This window comes from Ambystoma mexicanum, chromosome 1p, assembly GCF_040938575.1.
Source record: "Ambystoma mexicanum isolate Mex_15411 chromosome 1p, UKY_AmexF1_1, whole genome shotgun sequence".
Classification (NCBI taxonomy): domain Eukaryota; kingdom Metazoa; phylum Chordata; class Amphibia; order Caudata; family Ambystomatidae; genus Ambystoma; species Ambystoma mexicanum.
Genome location: NC_090921.1, coordinates 1,001,848,174 through 1,001,869,407, shown reverse-complemented (window position 1 = coordinate 1,001,869,407; position 21,234 = coordinate 1,001,848,174). Strand labels below are relative to the sequence as shown.

The 21,234-nt window shown below is 47.9% G+C and overlaps 1 protein-coding gene across 4 annotated transcripts in view; it reads right to left on the bottom strand.

The window, feature by feature from the left end:
• VAC14 (VAC14 component of PIKFYVE complex) overlaps positions 1-21,234 on the bottom strand; it is a 1,997,670-nt gene that overhangs the window by 245,623 nt on the left and 1,730,813 nt on the right. For all 4 annotated transcript variants that reach the window (XM_069654807.1, XM_069654798.1, XM_069654816.1 and 1 more), the window contains one exon: positions 2,524-2,674. In XM_069654807.1, the coding sequence (XP_069510908.1) occupies positions 2,524-2,674 (151 nt within the window). The remainder of the gene's footprint in view (positions 1-2,523; positions 2,675-21,234) is intronic.

The window sequence follows — 21,234 nt, the reverse complement described above, 5'->3', positions numbered from 1 at the left end:
AATCGTGAGCTACGTTTAAGACTTTGGGGAAACGATGCCGGTAAGCTTTGCCCAACGCTAGTATGAATACTTAAACCAGCAGAACAACTAGGGTAATGGAGCAAGCACCCAGCAGGTCTCCCTTACTCAACACACATAGCTGGCATCGCTACCTTAAGCTAGACCCAGACAGAATCTAACGCAGCACGGTCGTGATTGCTCTGTGACGTCAGAATGCATACAATACATGAATCCCAGATACAATATTTAGGCAATATGACCCGAGGAGGGGGGGGGGGGCATTACCGGTCAGGTAATTCCCCAGAGCCATAGTTAGATGCCTGGGCGAAGTAAGGGCTTTAACAGAGCCCCGGGGGCCACACCCGACCAGTAATGCCCCCACTCCGAGGGTCAAACTGCCATTAGTACCGCGGCATGTCGTACTGGGGTACGAATAGCAATTTTTCTCGAGTTTGAGAAACGGCACCGCAAATGTTTCTCGACTCAAGAAAAGATCAACAAAAAAAAGGCTCATAGGGGTCAGAGAGAAGGGACTACGCATAGTCCCTCCTTCCTTTCCATGGAGGCCATTAGAACCAATGAAAAAGAAAACAAAAAAAAATGACCACCGTGGAAGGGGCGAAGGGACTCCCTTTCCATGGCGGCCACTTTGGGAAGCTGTGGCGGGGAAGCAGAGGTTTCAGAGCCCTTGTCAGTGAGGTAAGGCCCGGACGAGGGCCAAATGAGCTTGTTTTTAACAAGCTCATTGACCCTCGCCGGGTACTAATTATACAAAATCATTGTGTAAATCACTAGCCAACTAGGATAGCTCACTACAGCCGAGCTGTGGCATCACAACGCCTACTGACGGGCCAGAGCGCATTGTGAAAGGCAGCTGCCAAGAGTATAAAAGAAGAAGGTCTTGCTTTGCAGATTCTTTTCCTCTGAACTGACTTTGATTAGTTCAAGTCATTGCTGCATAAGGAAACATTTATGGTACTAAACTGGGTGCCCTGTTGAAGTTTAGGACAGGAAAGCAGGAATCGTAATGAATGTGACGTCTGCTTTGAAACTACAAATTAATCTTTAAAAGTATTTTTGTAAAAACGCATTGAAATATTTGTTGTAACACTATAAAATGTGCATATTTGTACTTTTTTTTCCAAATAGTACATAGTGTACATTTGTTCTATCTACAAACAACCTGAATATCTCTTGCATTAGACGAAGCAAGAGACCAAGGGTCTCATAACAAGTTTGGCGGTATTCCGGTGGTAAATCTGCCAGAATACGGCCAAACTGATTTATCGGTAGCACCACTTGGTCTGTCAGAATTACAGCCTGATTACAAGTGGTGGTATGGCGGTGTTAATCCCCATTATGGAGTGGACTACATGGGGATTTTGGCATTACCACTGGCGGTAATTCGGCCAATCTGGCAATTGTTTGGTGGTAAGACAACAAAATTACCTCTAGCATTTTGCTGGAGGTTTTTCCTCCGCTTCACCAAAGTTATAGTGCGGCAGTGCGGTAATAGACTTTTAATGAGGCCCCAATTGTTAAACGGGTGACTGCCTGACCACGTAAAATAAAGGCATGCAATCCTCCTTTGCAGCTAGTACAGAGAACGGCAGCCTCATTTCTCCTTATGGCCATGGCACTCACTCCCCAGAGACTTGCAATAGCATTATAACAAACAGAAAGACGTGCTTTGTTCCCGACATACACCGTGCAGGGAATCCCTTCCTCTGGTAGCTTCAAGAGCAAGACTCAGTGGCCTCAGGGTCAGTGGTGCGCAGAACAAATACAACGAGTAAAGTAAAAGTACTAGTGTGTATTGCTATTGCGTTGCCCTTGTCTATATTACTTCTTCCCAGGGCCTCTCCACACAGGTCTCTTATTGGTCGCTTGCCTTAATGTCTTTGGCTCTTGATCTATGTGAGCACTCATTTATTTAGTGGCATGCCCTTTATAAGCAAATCGTTTTAATATAGTTTTTTCGACACATTGGGCCTCATTACAAGTTTGCTGGTCCGGAAACAAGGGTGCCGGTAAGCCCTCCGGCACCCTTGTTTCTGGACCGGCAAACTACATGTCTGCCTGCCTGGCCGCTGTGGCCGACAAGTCTAACCCTGCCGGGCGCAGTGGCCACGGTAGTCAGACAATTCACAGAAGCGCTGGCACCGTAAACAACGCTGCCGGCGCTTCCGAGTCCCCACTCCCATACAGTCCTATGGGACTCTATGGGAATGGGGACTTACATTTACCAGTGCCGACTTCCTGTGGCACCGGTAACGTTTTACGAGTCCGCCGGCAACCCGTCGGTAGCACCGGCAGGGTTACCGCCAGACTCGTAATGAGGCCCAATATCAATGAACCTCCAACAAGCCACACTGCAGACTTGAATAATAAAAATGTTTATGAATTGGGTCCCCCCCTCAAACAAGTCCAACACATGGCTGTCATTTTATGTGGCAATTTGAACACAAACGACTTGCGCACATTCCGACACTTAGTGAGAGCCCATGCATATTGTATACTCACGTGCTGCGCATGAGGTCTGGGTGGGGGACACACTGAAGTCGGTGGGACAAAAGCTGGAAGGCGCTGCTCTGAGGAAGGAGCATCAGGAGCCCATAAAGTGCCTTAATTAAATACGGGTTATTCTCCACATCCAGGAGCTGCAACCGCAAATCTGCAGGAAAAGCAACAAGCACACCAGTAGAGCATTAGGTTTGCACAATGTGCTTTGTACTGTTTTTGCTCAGCAACTTACATACACACACACACTTCCGAAATGCAGGCAAACGTTTGTGACTGCTTTCTGGTATGAAAGGAATTTCCATGAACTCTGGGCCTGTGACAAAAAGGAGCACTGCTCTGCATGAGTACAGGGATGGGTAATGGTTTCGACACTCCTATTCAGCCCCTCACTACTACTAAACAAGAAGTGAAGCATTAAAATGAAACGGGCACAACATGAATGGTCTTCACCATAATGGCTGATGATTTTGGGCACTATTTTGCCCCGAGAAGGTTCCCAGTATATCTTCAAAGAAATCTCAAGAACATGGTTCAATGAAGATGATTCAATTAGGAGAGGTCTCACCCTCTTATATAGTAATGGTAAAAGGTTATGATGTGTCTATTCCAAGCCTTCTGTAAGGGGCTAGTCCTTGCTGTAACGTACGTGGGTGTTGCCTTCCGATGTCAGCTTCCAGTGTGCCTTGTTTGCAGGAACGTAGGAGGGGTCACTGGAAGGAAGTATGGCCCAGGCATTTTCAAGATGGTGTGACTTTTCCTGTGGGTACACATCCTCTGCTTAGCTACACTATACTTCCCCCTTCTCCTGTCTGCCTGAGATCAAAAAGGCTACAATAATTGTCCCCCCTCTTGTGACTTTCCTATTTTATTTGTGAGAAACCCGACGGTGTCTCCCTAGCTAGCCTTCGGGGATCAGTCATCGAGGTGACCAGGACACGGCTATCACTATTGGATCCAGTTCCTGGGGGTGGACCAGTGAGGGAGGATCGCCTGGATGGGCGGTCCACAGAGAGTGGGAGTGGGACACCGACGGGTGAGGCGCGGTATCCCCCTTCCTTTAACACCTTTTCCCTGTCCTCTCACGTAGGACATTCCAAACTACTGCCCCCCCTTTTTCAACAACGAACACTTCGCACAACACAACGGACTTACACCGGAGACGTTTACCTGACATGACCCAAAACTAGGGTCAGGCAAAGTCAGGCAATTGATCAGAATCACACACATCAGACAACCCTTTCTCTTCCCCACAGGGATAAAAGGTGGAGCCAGAGAGCACAGTACGAGAAAGGCGAACACGGCAGACAGCACGTCCAGACGGCTACCACGTGGCAGTTCAAGGAGAAAGGCGGTAGGAAGCAGGAGGGCGGCGAGGAGAGAAGTGCCCTTGCCATTTTTGTCCCAGGCCTGTGGTGCCTTTGTGGAGGGGAATCTAAGACTGCGAACAATAGCATAAGTGTGCTGCTGCAGATGTCAACGGTACACGGGGCAAGCCTATGCTGATAAGGTGGAGCAAGGGAGACTCCCACGCCTGTTGTACCAGCTTTGACTCCAGAGAAGCCGAAAGCCAAGCGGTTCATCACAGCTGGTGAGTCGAGGGGAGAATCGATGAGCCCCGGGCTGTGTTGAGTGAGAATTGCAAATTGGGCAAGTTTTCAACCAAAGCTAATGAACTCTAAAGGAACTGTTAAAATTGTGAGGGGGAGACCAGCTGCAGATGGAAAGGGGCACTGCATGGTGTTAACTCGCGAGACTATGGTCGAGCCCCATACTGAGAAACTACAAAAACCAGAAGGCCATAGGAAGGCCACCAAAGGAACTCAAAGTGGTCATACGTGAGGGTCGAACAAAAGCCCCATACAATTGAAAGACTTTGATCTGTAAATTGGCTGAAAGAAAGGGAAAGTAAATCCCACAGTGAGAGGAAACCTGGGAAGCGAATCCCTGGAGGGACCAAGTGGAGTCTCAAGCAAAAGTGTGTTTTGAATTTGTTTATAAAAACATTGAGATTTGTGGATTACAATTGAGAAGGGTCAGCTCAGAAGAGGGGGACCTGGGGGTAAAGCAGTCACCCTAATAGAATTGTGACGTACGATACAAAAGGGTCAGCCCAGAAGAGGGGGACCCAAGGGTGTCACCATAACCCGTATTGAATTTTTGTAACGAACTTTCATTTGTTAAAGGAACTTTTCTTTTTGATTATCTGAACACATCAGGCCCGATGGCAAGAGACTTTCTAAGAAAACGAGGCGTTCTTCTTACCTGCATACGAACTTTATTGTTCAGGCAGAGAACGAGAAATTCTTTTTTCCAGGTATTGTGATGCAGCTGAATGTAGACATTTAAAGGCAAGAGACAGAATCGTATATCCCACTCTCTCCCTGACAGGCAACCAGTTCTTTTCTAAAATCAGAAATATGGTCACTCTTAGCCAGTCCAAAGATGGCCCTAACCGTGCCATTCTTTATAGTCTGCAGGCGCTTGAGATTAGCTTTGGAGGTGCCTATAAGTAGGCTGTTTCACAAGTCCAGACGAGAGTTAGAGTAGCGGCAATACATATTTTTAGATTTATTTTAACTGTAGTTCTGACTTCAGGCCATGGGGATACACAGTTATATATTTTGAATCATGGGTGCACCACTGTTGGAGGTAGCCTGTGGTTGTCAGAATGAATCTGGTTCCAGGAGGCTGTTTTCGTAAGGCAAATGTTATTCTGTGCTGCCATGTTACCAACATACATTGCAGCTGCTAGAATGCAAGTAGGCAGGTCCAGCGCTCTACATATATGTGACCTGTATGTTTCTAGCATGGAGCCTTCTCGTTTTGAGAGAGAAATCCAGCACCATTTTGCATAGAATAAAAATCAAAAAAGGCTCAGGTGAAGTAAGGCAATATTTGTACAATTACAAAGGTGGTAGTTGTGTTCTATTTACAGAAAGAGACGAACAGGTGCAGAAATGACACAGAGGGACCTATTCAATTAAAATATCAACTGGGAAACAACAAAAAGAAAAACATTCAGTAGGGTGACCGGGTAAGGGCGATGTGGGGCCCAGGACAATTGCTGAAAATGTTGGCAGCTCAGGGAAGGGGTGCAGGAGACGAGAAGGGACCGCAGGCGTATGCCTGCAGATATAGCACACCCTCCCAGCCTCCCGACTGGCTAGAATCACTCCCCCGGGTGATAATGGAAAATAGTACATGTATAGCTGGTGCTAATGTGCACTAATAACAAACGTGTGCTAAACTGGTCTTTGCTCCGTGTCAGGCCAAGGGATGCTATACATCCATCGAGGGCGGATTATGATCGCCTGTGTGTGCTTTGATTGATTGATATTTTATTTCTATCGTGCTCGTACACAAGTGTTTCAGAGCGCGACAAGGAAAGGGAGGGGAACAAGGGAGAACAAAACAGCGATCTTACTAGGCCCAGTGACATTCAGAATGCGCAAGTGCATGGGAGAGGGGGGAGGGGAAAAGTGCATGTAAGGGAGAGAGGTGGAAAGTGCGAAGCAGAGGAGAAACAGATAAATAACAATAAATAAATAATAAAGGCAACAAACAGTGGTAATGTAGCCAGCAATTTGCAAGTGCTAGGTTTAAGGCAGCAGACAGGGTAGGTCTGATAAGTGCAGGAAGAAAAAGGGGGGGCTGTATTGGTACAGATACAGACCCCAGTGCAAGGGGTGGCCCGGAGGCAGTGCGGGTGGGTGGCAGGATGAGCAGGTACATGGGCCCAAAGGACAGAGGGTGGCCAGGTGCATGGTGCCAAGAGAGAACAGATCAGCAGGGGAGAGGGGGAGCGAAGGCAGAAGAAAAGAGGAAGGTCTTGAGGTGCTTCCGGAACCGGAGATGGTTCTCCTCAAGTTTTAGAGTGGCAGGGAGCTGTTCCAGAGGGAGGACTCAGCCGAAGACAGAGATCTACCCCCAGCTCATTTCTTAGAAAAACGACTGACCCTGAGGGAGTTGGGGTAGAGGAGCGAAGAGCTCGAGAGGGGAGGTATTTGCGGAGGGATAGCAGAAGGTATTTGGGACCCAGGCCCCAGAAAGCCTTGTGGACAATACAGGGGGTTTTGAATTTAATCCTTGCATCCACTGGGAGCCAGTGGAGAGATTTCAGAGCTGGAGAGATACGATCCCAGGGCTTGAGGCCAAGGACAAGTCTCGCAGTCCTGTTCTGGATTAGTTGCAGAGGACGGAGAGTAGAGGCAGGTAGATTTAGAAAGAAGTTGTTACAATAGTCCAAGCTAGAGAGAACCAGAGCTTGGGATACCATGAGCTTCTGGGGGAAGGAGAGGAAAGGCAGAGTATCTCTGAGGAGGTGCAGTCTGAAAATTTTACTTTTTAGAGACCTCAGAGATGTGGGCGGAGAAGGAAAGGGAGGAGTCAAAGATGACCCTGAGGTTCGTAGCCTTGCAGGTGGGGGTAGGCGGAGGGCCAAGGGGGGCCGGCCAGAGTGTGAGGGGAAAGGATGTTGAAGGTGTGCCGATGAGGAGGATCTCCGTCTTGCTGGCATTCAGACAAAGATCATTGGCGGCACACCAATCTTGAATGGCAGTTATGCAATCAGTGATGAGAGAGGGAGAGGAGGTGGCAGAGGGCAGCCTGAAAATGAGTTGAGTGTCGTCAGCATAGCACTGGAAATTTGAGCAGTAAATGGCAATGCAGTGGGCGAGAGTTGCCAGGTATTGGTTGAAAAGCCAGGGCGAGAGGTTAAACCCCTGGAGAACACCACAGGTAGAGAGGAAGATAGATGAAAGGAAGGACCCAAGTTGGACCTGGGAGGGTCGATCTGAGAGGAAAGAGGTCAGCCAGGCCAGAGCCTGATCAGTGATACCCAGGATTGAAGATGATAGTGGTCTTTGCGTCCGTTTACCACTTAATCTGTATTTTAAATGGTGGATATCTAAGGTTTCCATAACACTACAAACCTGACATAGTGACAAATTGTGAAGTCCCTAGTAACGTGTGAGGGATAGTGGCCATCAAGTTCACAAATACTGATAAAGGTTTGGAATGCTACGGGTTCACATATAAGCCCTGTAAGCCCATGTTTCTGAAAATAAACAAGATATATATCATGAAGGATGAACCTAACACACAGAAGCTGTTAGTGGTGTTCAGCACTTGTATTCACTACAACAGGATGGATCTATGTGAATCGACCAAAGTCTAGCCGATCGAATCCTATCACCTCGGAATCCCTCCCACCGGATCCCGCCCAGCGAAGCCTGTCCTGTGCACCCCCTTGGCTCCCTGCGAGGACCATCTCTTTGAATTCCCCTACCCCTTCCTCCTGGCCCACTGTACTAGCTAATGGGGGTGCTCAGCCCCATCCGCTCCCTCCCTCTCGTATCTACCCCTAACAGGGGCCTCCATGCCCCCATTGCCGCCTTCAAACATAGCGCACACTAAGCCTCCTGCCAGCACTCCCCCAACCCTGAGGCCTCCTATACCCCCGCACTATGCCCCCATTCCTACATTCTCCTTACCATGACAGCCGCAGTGCTCCACTTCCTGGCTCTGTGTAAAGTACACATGATCTATAAAGTGGACTACGCTTTCAATCCTTCAATTTTCATTGTGCGGGCCAGTTGATCGGCAGGGGATTTTTCTTTCCCATATTTGTCAAAGATGGGTTTGACAAGTCCATCTTCACCGAATATGGGTAAAACCAACAACATGGCTGAGGTTTACACATATTGGGTCTAGAGAAATCATTCTAGAAATAGAAATGATACTGAACTAAAGGAGTCAGGATGGGTTAAACTCAATGTGAATCAAGGACATATCTAAGGGAATACTGGATTTCCCAAAACCGAAGTATTTTGGGATATAAAACCCAGTTGGCTTTGTTGGCCCTAACATACAATCTCAGCTATGTTTTCCAACTGTGATAGAACTACCAGCAGAGTCTTTCAGCTCTCTCCGGCCTTCTCTTCTAAAGACGCTATTATGCTGATTGCTACCCTAGTGAATTTTACATTATTTTAATCAATGAAAGATTTTGTGTGACATAAGACATTTTGTATCAGCTTTTTTGGACATGATTTGTGCAGCATCATCATCTTCTATTGAAGTGTTGTTTTATGGAACTTTGTAGTAATTAGTAATTATCCTGGCTCAAATTACATGTCAAATGTAACCTATGTGTTGAGTTCACGAGTACTTATCTGGGTCTAATCATTAAGAACATTAAAATGAATGACAAACTGAAGTTGACTAACTAATCATTGAAGCTGCTGCTTTCAGCTAAGGAAATGGCACATGTATTGTGGCATCATGCTACAAAGTGCATTAAAAGAACAAATTATATAATTTGGCTTATTTTTTCACTGAACCGCAAGAGTGCTGAGAGACCATGCAAGTGGCACCTGTACGCGGTATAAAAACCTTTAACATTAGATCTTCTGCTCACAACAGTTTATTCTTCTTACATATATACCAGGGGGCTTCAACCTTTGCCCTCCAGATGTTTTCGACTACAACTCCCATCAGCCCTAGTCAGCATGGTAAATGGTGAAGGATCATAGGAGTGCTTGCCAAAACATGTGGCGAGCCACATGGCCACATGTAAAACCTTACATTAATACCTTCGAGCACCAGCTGACTTCAAGGTTTAAGCCACCAGGTGGCTCAATGAGAGTCCACGTTGGCTCCACCCAACTCCAATGTATGCCCACCCATGACGGGGTTAACAATGTCAGAGGCAGTATATAAGGATCAATTGGCGCCTATGACCTCAGTTCTGCCTTTTTTCCCTAGCATTCAGTACCTGATGGAGTGCAGAACGGCAAGAGTGATCAAGCTTTCCAACGTGAGGTGTAGGTGGCAGAGTGATGAGGAATCAGTTGGGGGAATAACTAACCGACCAGAAAGAACATTACTGAAAGGTAAGTCATTTGTCCTAATGAATTCCTTCCTCGCACAGATTCCTTGTGTTAAATAGACTCCCAGAGCAACACAGAACCCTCGCGGAACGAGGATAAAGAGAAACCAACAACTAGAGCAGAAAACCCTTGAGCAATGCCTGCCCAAAACAGGAGTCCTGGCAAACAGTGAGCTAACGACTTGGTAGAGTCTCTCCCAGGGGTTACTCAGCCAAGAACAGGTCACTGGGCTGTGTTCGTGCTGGTAGAGAGATTCCCAGACACCCCCCTGTTTTGCATAAATTAACGTTGGGTCTCACCCTAAGTTACGAGGGTGATCCAGACGGGGACCCCTTGCTCACTGTTCTTAGAGAGGCACAGCTTCACCTCACTGATGATGCCCAACAAGGCTGAAACACGTGTATGGGGTCGCTGTTGGTACTCTTGTTCAGAGGAGAATTGCCTAGTATTTCGGTGTTGGACCGCCCCTGGGCAGGACAAAGACTGATATGCGGGGAGATTTCTTCTCTGTGAAAGGGACAGTGAGCTAAAGGCTTGGTAGAGGTTATTCACCCAAGAACATGTCATTGGGCTGTGTTCGTGCTGGTAGAGAGATTCCCAGAACACCCCCCGCCTCCCTGTTTCACTGTTTGATACCATGACTTCCTTACAATGGCCACTGTGTTGTTCTTCAGGATCAGGACAAACTTGCCCTGCACAGAGAGAAGGATTCCCACCAGAACCAGCCCGATGACCTGCTATTCCAGTATACTGGTGTGTTTATAAGACCGAGCTGGGGATCATAGCCAGCTCACCATCAAATCTTCTACATGAGAGCCCCAGCCCTTCAGATAGGCACCCATGGACACTGTCACTTGAGGTCAAATGGGCTGTAGATGCTCTCCCCTCAGTAGATCATCTTGTTTGGGCCACCACAGAAGTTGCTGTGAAACATGATCTGATACCGGTAATAGGACCAATAAATTGCCCTGATACTAAGACCACTTACTACAAAGTAGCCACCTCAAGCGCAATGGAGCACCTTATTCTATATAGAGCTGCTCTTTACTTGGTTCTTCTCCACTGCTTCTGCCTGTACCACTTTGTTCCACTTTAAGGCGGGTGTTCTTGGTGCAGTCTGCTGTAACTCTGGGCTCTCTTTCACTGCTCCAGTCAGTGCCTGTTAGGCAGAATTGCATGCAGTACCCTCTGGGACCATCACATACAATCAGGACTACAGGTGTAAGCAAAACCAACCTTTGGTATAAGTCTGTACTACACAGTTTTGTGCTAGCGAGCTGAGCAGCAAGACTTATCTCAAGAGGGAATGTGAGCAGAACACGAGGTTACAGAGAGGTCTTACAATCACAGTGGTTCAAGTAGACACTTGCACTCAAGGTTTCTTGGTCAAACACTTAATTTATTACACAATCGTTTAGAAAACATTCACTAGAAGGAGGCAACTTAATAATATACACAAATATACTTCAATGGCAAACCAATATGTTTCTGAACAAATTAGGCTCCCCTGAAATAGGAGCAAAATGGCATTTCAGTTACTTTCAATCGGAGTAAAAAAGCACAAGTTAGCAGAATAGATCACAAATACTTCCTTAGGCAGTGCAAATAGTTATAGTTCACTAGAGGACTCGATTCAATTCAATAGGCCTAGGCCAAAGTCAATAGACTAGTGTCTTGGATAGGAAAGAGCAGTTCTTGAAGTAAACGGTAAAGTCTTTGCAAAAGTTCTCAGAAGTAGTTTATACAAAAAAGGATCATATGTTGGGTCACAAGCTCATTAGGCCTGTAAGTTGGGAAAGTTTACGGACGTTCACTGTGAGAGAAGCGTTCTCTCCATCGGGTTGGCACAGTACCTTAGTATGAAGCAAAAGATGCAGCTGAAGACGTTGGTTCCTGGCAGTTCCTGCAGATCTCTCTGTTCCTGAGCCTTTGTCATGGGGACAAGAGGGAGGACGTCAGGGGACTCCTGCACTGCACGGGTCTGTCGGAAAACGCAGACAAAATGGAGTCACTTCAGTTCGAGTAGCTGTTCATCAAGCACACAAGCTCGTGTCCTTTCCCCTGGTTAATCCTAACCAGCTCCGAGAATAGTATCCAGGTGGCTTACAAGCTGATTGGTCCCACCAACTGAAAGGAAGAAGTTGTCCTTGAAGGGGCTTCTCTGTCAAAAGGAGCTTTGGCAATTCGGACATGCAGCAGGTCCAGGAGTTGCAGCAGCCGTCCTCTTCCACCTCATCTTCGGTTCTTTCGTTCTAGTGGTCGACTCTGCTTTCCAGTCCACGAGACTCGCCTTTTAAACAGTTTTCTCCCATTCATTCCAGCCTAGCTGCCACTCACCCAGCAGGGTGGCTATCCTTGCCGGACAGTCAGCCAGCCAGTCAATCACGCCAGAGTGCATTTGGGTTTCCTAGGAGACTAAGCACAGGGAGTTTCGGGCACCTCCCTCACTTCCTGCCCACCCCAGACACTCAGACGCCAGAGGCGGTCTTCAGTCCTGAAGCCCACCAAAGGCATGAAAACAAAGGGAGCAAACCTGCTTTTTGGCGCGCAGTGACAAACACTAGAAGGACCTTTCCAAAAAGAAATGGTGAAAAAAGAAGACCGGTACCCGTTTAAACAAAGGGGCTTAAGGCGCCATCTTGAAATACATGGCTCCTGTGATTTGTAGCTACCGGGGCTCGCGGTCGGGAAAAATCATGGTAGTTTGTTGTAAAACCACTGCCACCAGCCATTTCGATAGAAAAGGGTAGCCTTTGACATCTACATGAGTTTCTAGACACAGGGGATACTAGGTAACCCCTCCAGCACTCTATAGGAGGATAGTGTCTACTGGGTCTAGGAATAAAAAAAAACTAGTAAAGTCAATATAACCTTACATTCTCTGGGAAACAGTAGTTTATCCCAGAGAAGGTATTTAAACCTTTGGGAAGTCTAAAAGGACATCCCTGTGTCACTGCACTGAGGGTGCTGCGTAACACACATGAAAAGATGCCTATGGAGTTATCTTAAAACTCCATAATCAAAGAACACAAGAGTAAAACACACATCAAAATGCATGAAAGAGTGGGAAAAACAGGCTCACACTCTTTCCAGGTAATAATATCAAGTCCTCAAAATCCAGCAAAGTTGCTGGGGGTCTCTAAGGTGAAGGGAATTAGCGCATTCTTGAGAATTCTCCCCAACAGTGCCCCACATTTCCTGCTGTTCCCTTGTGGTAACTGAATGAATATGTTTTCCATTTAACAAAGGTTGTCTCACGTCCTGAACAGGGAAGCACCATAGCCATGATTATTGCTGTATGAAGCAGCAGGGCAGCTGAAGTTTATGATAGGCTGGGCACACAAGTGTTCCCGACCATAATGCTGTGCAGCTGAGAAGCTAGAACTCGCTCAGAACGAGGCCTTGCTTCGTACATAGATGTAGAGCATCAGGCAGCAGAGCAAGGCGTTGCCCCGTTTGGGCTGTGGGTAGGACGTTACAGGGGCTGGTGGTATCTGAGAAGTGAGTGCTTTTGTGTAGTCCTGCGACCAGTGGTCGGAATGGAAAAGAATGTAAACGGGGATCCCACAAGGGCAGCAGCGGGAGGTGGAGTTTGGAAGAAGGGACGAGTGCCGAGGGGGCAGAGCTGGCAGTTAGACTCCACTCATAGGACATTTTCAAAATTATATTTAAAAAATGGTGCAATTTCTTTCAGGCTGCTTCTTTCCAAACTCCACACTGTACATCAATTCCATTCCACTTTAAATCACTTCCATGGCTGTGGTGCACCCAAAATACTGTTGGTAATGCAGTGCTTTTTAGTACACTAAGGGATTCATCGACACGCTCCACAGAAGAAGGCTACCAGGGTAGCTCAGCAGGTTGAGAGACCATTACTGAGATGATATATATTCAAAATTGACTGTTAATCATGACTTTTTGCAATTACATTTATTTGTGATTACCCAGTTAGACAAGCACATAACATCTTTATAAATATAACCTGTGATATAAAAAAACAAAGGGGCACACAAATTACAGAGTATATGTGGTTGTCGGACAAAAAAAAAATCAATGAAAACTAGTGAATGCAAACAGCATTTTTCAGTTTGGAAATTACTTTTTTCTATGGAAGTGTGAAATGCACATTTGGAAAACAATAGTGTGGCCAGCATGTAGAAAGACTGCTGTCAACAGTGATGCCCCCTCCCAGTTATATTCATGGCCCATTGATGCCCGTGGTGTTGCGCTTTCAGGCCGGAAGAAAGAAGGCTAGACGAACACGGCCTGCAGACGCGTGAATGACGGCGGTGAAAGGAGCACAGAGCAGATTAGATCATCAAGCTCACAGGCTCTCTCGCAAGCTGGGGGCTCTGTATAGCCTGGTCAGGGCTGAGTCTGGCCGGTCCCGAGATCCGGGCCATTGGCCAGCGCTCCACCTCAGGCAGGGGAATTGTGTCGCGTGAGCAGGAAAGAGGGAGATGAGACACTGCTAATAATGTGCTCCAGTTTAAAGGTGTTTCCTATGGAACTGTAATGCCTAAAATGTAATTAAATGTATCAAGAGATTTTCATGACCTAAAATCCTATTAAGAGTTGTTAGAATGAGGAATACTTTACGAGAAAGTGATACACTGTCCCTTTCTCTGCATCTGCCAAGACACGAACTGACTGTCGCGGGCTGCTATCAGGAATAGAGTGTTGGCAGTGCTGGAAATGGACAAAACGTACTGCGGGAAGCCCCCCCCCCCACTCCCACCTACCTTCGGGTGCAGGTGGGGGCAAGGATTTCCAGAGTGGTGGAATTGAGGGCCGGGACTAGGTGGTGAATAATGCAGGTGACATGAATGCCGGATGCTGGCTGCTTTGCATACAAGGTGCATTTTGGAAACATAGGTAGGACAGGCAATTTATCAAACATGCCTGTGATATTAATTCAAACATGCATTCCTTCCGGGGATGACATGTAAACTGGATATTCTGGTTGTCTCCTGGCCGCCCCCCCTCCGCTAAGGCGGGGTGCTATATAGGAGTTCAGTCCTGGTATTTCCGGGGGGGCCGTGCTCTTGCTCGGGGCCAGTTTACATGTTCTGCGCCCCTACCTTTTTCCAGGAGGTCGGTAGTGGGAATAGTGGTCGGCACCCCTCCCCCCCGCACCACCTAGTGACTCCGGATGCATGGAGTGCCGGGATCGAGTGGGTCGGGTGTTCACTTGGCCCGTGCTTATTTGTTGAATGTGCACTGCCGTGTCGGCTGCAGATCCTCGGCACCCCGGTTTTCTGTACGGTGGGATGCCAATTCCTCTGCAGGGGACCTGGCCTGCTTTCCTGGTCCAGGCACGGATCGGGCTGTCGGCCCTCGGCTCTTTGTTATCGTTTCAGCCCAGTGCCTCCGGATATGCCATGGGGTGATGGACCGTGTTCTGCCCTGGTACTCGCTGGATCCAGGGAGGGAAGAGAGCTGGTAGCTCTGTTCGGACCCCTATATCGCCTTCTCGCCTTGTTCCTCTGCACCTCGCTTACTCTTACTCTTCGAATCGCTGACTGAGGCCGGTGGGCTCGGCCTTGAAGTCCCCCCTGCTGGACGTTGCTGATAGCATTGGCGGGCGAAACTTCTCCCCGTTTCTGTGTCTGCTGTTTAATCCGGAGGTGAATGCCAGTGCTTGCCTCTTGGATCCACTGGCCCTCGGAGATGTACGCTATGCTTCTTGAGCCTGGGGAGGGCTTACAAGCATTTTTAAGATGTTTTTATGGCCCCGTGGGTTGGGAGAACGTTGGTTACGGTGCTCCCAGAATCGCGACCGTCTTGGAATCCCCCCGATTCTTTTCTTAATTTCATTGGACATAACCACATCACAAATCATCAATGAAACGCACAGTGAAAGACTTTGGGAGAGGCCCTGCACAGCAGCTCCAAGTGCACAAGGGATGCAGCCCCAAGCAGCAGGAGCAATGAGAAGCGGAACTAGGAGCTGGGATGGGAAGGGAGCCACACCAGTAAGAATTGAGAGGATGGAAGGGAGGCTCCAGAAATACCCATACCAGGAAGCAGCAGAAGTGATCAGACAAGGTTTTAGAGAAGGTTTTAACGTCCCATTTACCGGGCAAGGAGCGCAGGACATCTACAAAAAAAACTTAAAATCTGCTACCGAGAACAGGGAAACAGTGACCGAGAAAATCCGAAAAGAGGTAGAACTGGGTAGGGTCGGGGGACCTTTTTCAGTCCTGCCATTTAAAGATTTTATATGCTCACCATTAGGGTTAGTGATAAAAAAGGAGGAAGGGGAATACAGGCTAATCCACCACCTATCATACCCCCCAGGGGCATCAGTAAATGATGGCATTGCACAAAGCGAGGCAACAGTATCCTACTCGGATTTCCAGGAGGCAGTAGAACTAGTCAGGAAGGCAGGACAAGGGGCATGGATGGCAAAGGCAGACATTAAGTCAGCATTCCGGCTGTTGCCCGTCAACAGTAGTTCCCAGAGGTGGTTGTGTATGCAGTGGGAAGGGGAATACTTCATCGACAAATGTCTTCCTATGGGTTGTGCCATTTCATGTGCATACTTTGAGAGGGTGAGCTCATTTTTGCAATGGGCAGTCACAGAAGAGATGAGGGAGGCTAGGATAGTACATTACTTGGATGACTTCTTATTTGTGGGGCCCAAAGGTTCAAAACTATGCAGGGAAACCCTGGATAAATTTGTGGAGATAACAAGCGAGTGGGGTTTTCCACTGGCAGGGGAAAAGACAATGGGCCCAATACAGATTATCCAATTCCTAGGGATAGAAATTGACTCAAGCCTGGGGTTGTGTCGGATCCCGGAGGACAAAGTAACAGATATACTGAGGACAATGAAAGAGCTAAAAGGAAGGGACAAAGCGAAAGTGAGAGAATTGCAAGCGCTAGCAGGAAAGCTAAACTTTGCGGGGAGAGTCATATCACAAGAGCATTTTTTTCAAAGACGCATTGAGCTGAGAACAAGAGGGGCCACAATGGGACACCACAGAGTAAGGATAGGGGGAGGAATTAAGAGACGTGGAAATATGGGCAGAATTCCTGAGGTATTTCAATGGGTCAGTGATATGGCGCTCACCCATAAACGAGGAAGGGAAAAGGGTGTTGTTCACTGATGCAGCAGGTGTTTTTGGTGCAATATTGGGGAGACAGTGGTGTGCAGAGGAATGGCAAGTATCATGGAAGGTGGTGGAATGGACAAAGAACATAACACTGCTGGAACTCTTCCCAATCTGGGTAGCATTGTGTACATGCGGGGGAAGAGCTCAGAAACAAGGAGGTGGCAGTATGGTCGGATAACATGGCAGTGGTGCACGTGTTAAATAAAGGAAGTGCATCATGCCCAATAGTGTTGGAATTGATACGAGCAATCACGCTGGAAAGCCTGAAAATGAATACATGCATAAGGGCGAGGCACATCGATCGCTGGAGAAGCAAACGTGGTGGCTGATGCAATATCTCGTATTCAGTGGGAAAGGTTCAGGGAGCTGAGACCGGACGTCGACAGGGAAAGAACACCCACGCCACAGAAGGCATGGGTTCCGTTGAAAGCACTGCAAAGGAAAACACGGTTGGCTACAAGGTCGACTCTGACGAAAGGGGAGAACCACAGAGAAAGGAACGGGTCATTGATAAACTGACCAGGAATGCCCTAACGTACAAAACGGGTAAGCAGTACGAAAGACATGTAAAAGATGTGTTGGTTGAAACAGGAATGCAAAATGTGGGGGAAATTTCAACCGAAAAAATGTGCGAATTTTTGGAAGGGGCGTTCGCCAAAGGGAGAAAGAAAAACTGGGCGGCGCACACCTAACGGCGGTGGCAGACACCACAAAAGTGGCTGGTGTACCAGATCCAACTGATAGCCCTAGAATAAAATATGCTATGAGAGGTTGGGCTAAATTGGAGGGGAAGAAACCAGACAGCAGAAGGCCACTGCAACTATTTTGTTACTTGGGTGGGGCTGTGGAAGAACACTCACCTGGAACTTCTTCCAAGGCTATTTAAGCCACGCCCGGACAGCCACACATGCTTTGCGTGGTTCTGCATCCCAGCAGCTGAACGCTCACCGTGTCAGCTCCTGCACCTAGACTCCAGCCACGCCCGCCTCGAACCTGGAACACCTTTAAGGAAAGAAGAGAAGAGAAAGGTGAAAACCAAGAACTTATTCAACCTTCTTACCTGCATCCGGAATCTTCACGGCAGCATTCCTGAAGGAGGACTTCCATTTAAAAGCACCGCGTTGCTTGCTGCAGCGCCGCGCTTCACTCACCTGTTCCCGAGATGCCGCCTGGCTCCATCGCGGCTCTCAGCACCAGTCGCCACATCTCTGCACCTAGGGGAGAGAAGAAGAGAGAAAAGGTGAGCAAGGGAACACAAGAGGAAGGCCGAATTTTCAGCCATATTACTTACCGGCTTTTCTTGGTGAACCATCCCACATCTCGGGTCGGCGCCGCATCTTTAGCAGGTACCGCACTCCGGCCCCTATGGGGAAAGGACAAAAAACATTACTGGGGAATAATAAAGACATTTAGAGGGGTCGCCCTCATCACTAACTCACCTGATTTTACCACCGGCAATTTAACCCTTCAACGCATCGCCTTGGTTCTGCACCTGAAATAAAGGACAGATCACAGGTAGGAGAAACAACATAAAAGGAGGCTCACACTTGAACTTTAGCATCTTCATACTTACAGTGTATCGCTCAGAAAAGTCAAGTGGATTTGCCAGCGCTATTCTGAAAACCAGTGAAGTAACTGGACGAACGCGCGCCCCTGCACCAGAAGCAGGATGGAGAGTTCATCCTTCCAAACCATAAGGTGAGCTTAAACCGGGGGGTTTTGGAGGAAGTCAGAGGAGAACGAAGGGGGAAAGGGGGGAGCAAGCACACTATTCAGCAGACAGTTAATCCCCTTTCTCATCTGCAGAAGGATATTCCTACGGGCCAGACAAGCAGGATTTGGGGGTCCTGTTCAATCGGTGGTCCGAATTCTGCGCATCACGCTTGAAGAGGCCACAGCAACCCAGACCAGACCAGCGCCTCTGTGGGAGCCAGGTGAGCGTTACAGAACGCAAAGCCTTCCTACAAATTCCCACCCAGGCGCTATGGAAACTTCTGAGACTGACCAGTTGGCCCAACTACTGGGGGAATTACGGGCCGAAGTACACACCGCTCGTCAAGAGACTAATGCTCTCAGGAGGGAAGTGATTGTATCAAAGGAAAGGACTGATGACCTGGCTAGACAGCTTTTGCAAGGTCAAGCTGGACAAACTCCTTTACCCGGTTCCAGAGGGAACCCCGCTCCTGTGCTTTCCATGAATCAGTGTCGTTTGCATTTCCTGTGCAGACCTCGGGCCTTCCCTAATGACCAGACCAAGGTAGCCTTTGTATTGTCATATCTCAGCGGCAGTGCTGCCGATTGGTCAGTTCCACTGGTAACTCAAGATGACCCGATTCTTCGTGATTTTCAAGGATTTCAAGCAAGCATGGAAAGGTTATTTGCTCGTCACTCCCAGGGGCAGGCTCTAGATGACGAACTTCTATCTCTGCGACAGGGCAATCAAGACCTCCTTTCCTACATTGCAACCTTTAATAGACTAATTGTGGAAACTGGGTGGCCAGAGGATAAAAGAATCACGTTATTTTATCGAGGTCTACGCGGAGAACTTAAAGATGTCCTGGCCCAAGTTGTAAATCCGCCCCAAGAATGTTCAGAATATATAGACTTAGTGGTCCAATTGGATCACAGACTGCAAAACAGAAAAGCAGATCGGTCCAAGTTTGAGACCCGGGTGTTAGTCAAGACCCACATTAACCTCAACGAGGCTGAAGCCTCTGAGCCAATGCAAATCGGAGGAGTTAAAGGACCTTTAACTCAAAAGGAACGTGAAAGAAGACGGCAGATGAACTTATGTCTTTATTGTGGATCCTCTGGACACTTTCTACGAGATTGCCCGGCAAGGCCGCCCAGGAAGGTGGTAGGAGCCGCTGAAAAAATCCATGAAACCTCTGTATCGGGAAACGACCCCGCCCGACAAGCGTAGGGGTCCGCTTGCCGAGCTTGAAAACGAACTCTCAGACCTCGCATTTCATTGTGCCAATGGTCCTCGTAGATCCGGAACAGCCTAAGCGGTTGCATGCAATAAAGGCATACATCGATAGTGGGGCTATAGGAAACTACGTGGATCGTGAATTGGTCTCCAGGATTAACCTCCCTCTGCGTCCTAAAACCAGTAAAGATGTCATCACCACAGTTGATGGAACCGAAATTGCCTCGGGACCGGTAACACATTCCACAGCTGAGGTGACACTTGTAGGTCCGGACGGCCATCGGGAGGCAGTTGTGTTTGATGTAATCAAGGATCCACAGTTTCAGGTTATTCTCGGAATCCCTTGGTTAGAGACACATAATCCTCGAATTGATTGGCGAGCTAAGGGAATAACCTTTCCGAAGTGTGCACGAACCTGCTACCCAGAAAATCTGAAGATCAGTCTAGCATCAGTAACCTCTGTCTCCCTGCAACTACCTCCGGAATACCAAGACTTTCAGGATGTCTTCCAAAAGGAACAGGCCAACACGTTACCTCCTCACAGATCGTACGATTACCAAATCGATCTGGTGCCCAGTGCTCAACCCCCCTGTAGCAGGATTTATGCCCCTACTGAGCCGGAGAATCTGCATTTGAGACAATATTTAGATCAATACCTAGCCAATGGTTTCATTCGCCCGTCAAAGTCTCCGGCATCCTCGGCTTTGTTCTTCGTGCCAAAAAAAGAAGGCGACCTTAGAACTTGTATCGATTAACACGCATTGAACCAGATAACTGTTAAAAATCGTTACCCTCTGCCTTTGATCCCTGAACTCCTTGACCAGGTGAAGGACGCTTGCATATACACCAAGTTAGATCTCCGGGGGGCTTATCATCTGGTACGAGTAAAAGAAGGCGATGAATGGAAAACGGCCTTCCGTACAAAATATGGACTATTCGAATACCGGTGATGACTTTCGGGTTGTGCAACGCGCCTGCTGCCTTCCAATTCTTCATGAACGATGTCCTTCGGGAACTCATCGATGTCTGTGTTGTCGTGTATATCGATGACATTCTTGTGTACTCCTCTTCGGAATCAGATCACAGAAAACATGTCAGGGCCGTCCTTGAGAAATTGCGCCAGCACAAACTGTTTGCAAAGCTGGAGAAATGCGTTTTCCATACCACCGAGGTTGAGTTTCTTGGATTCATCCTGACACCTAAAGGGGTCCGAATGGACTCACGGAAAGTGGATGCCATCCTCAAATGGCCATCACCTAGTTCGGTGAAAGGTGACCAAAGCATGCTTGGTTTTGCCAATTTTTATCGCAGGTTTATCCCGGAATTTTCACGGGTGGTGCAACCCATCACTGCACTCTTGCGGAAGAATAAAGGTTTTGAATGGACCGAGGAAGCTGAACAGGCCTTTCAGGAATTAAAAGCTAAATTTACGTCCGCCCCTATTTTGAAACACCCGCGTCCTGATCTCCGATATATAGTCGAAACCGACGCATCCAGCTTAGCCATGGGAGCTGTCCTGTCCCAGAGAGACCCCGAAACCAACCAACTGCACCCCGTAGCATTTTGATCCAGAAAGTTCTCGCCGCCGGAGATAAATTATGCAATCACCGATAAGGAATTATTAGCCATTAAGTCCGCCTTTAAGGCTTGGCGGCATTATCTTCTTGGCGCCAGGCATACCATCACCGTGATCACTGATCACCGAAATTTACAATATTTAAAAACTGCCAAGGCTCAGGCTTCACAACAGCTCCTATGGGCTTTATTCTTTGCT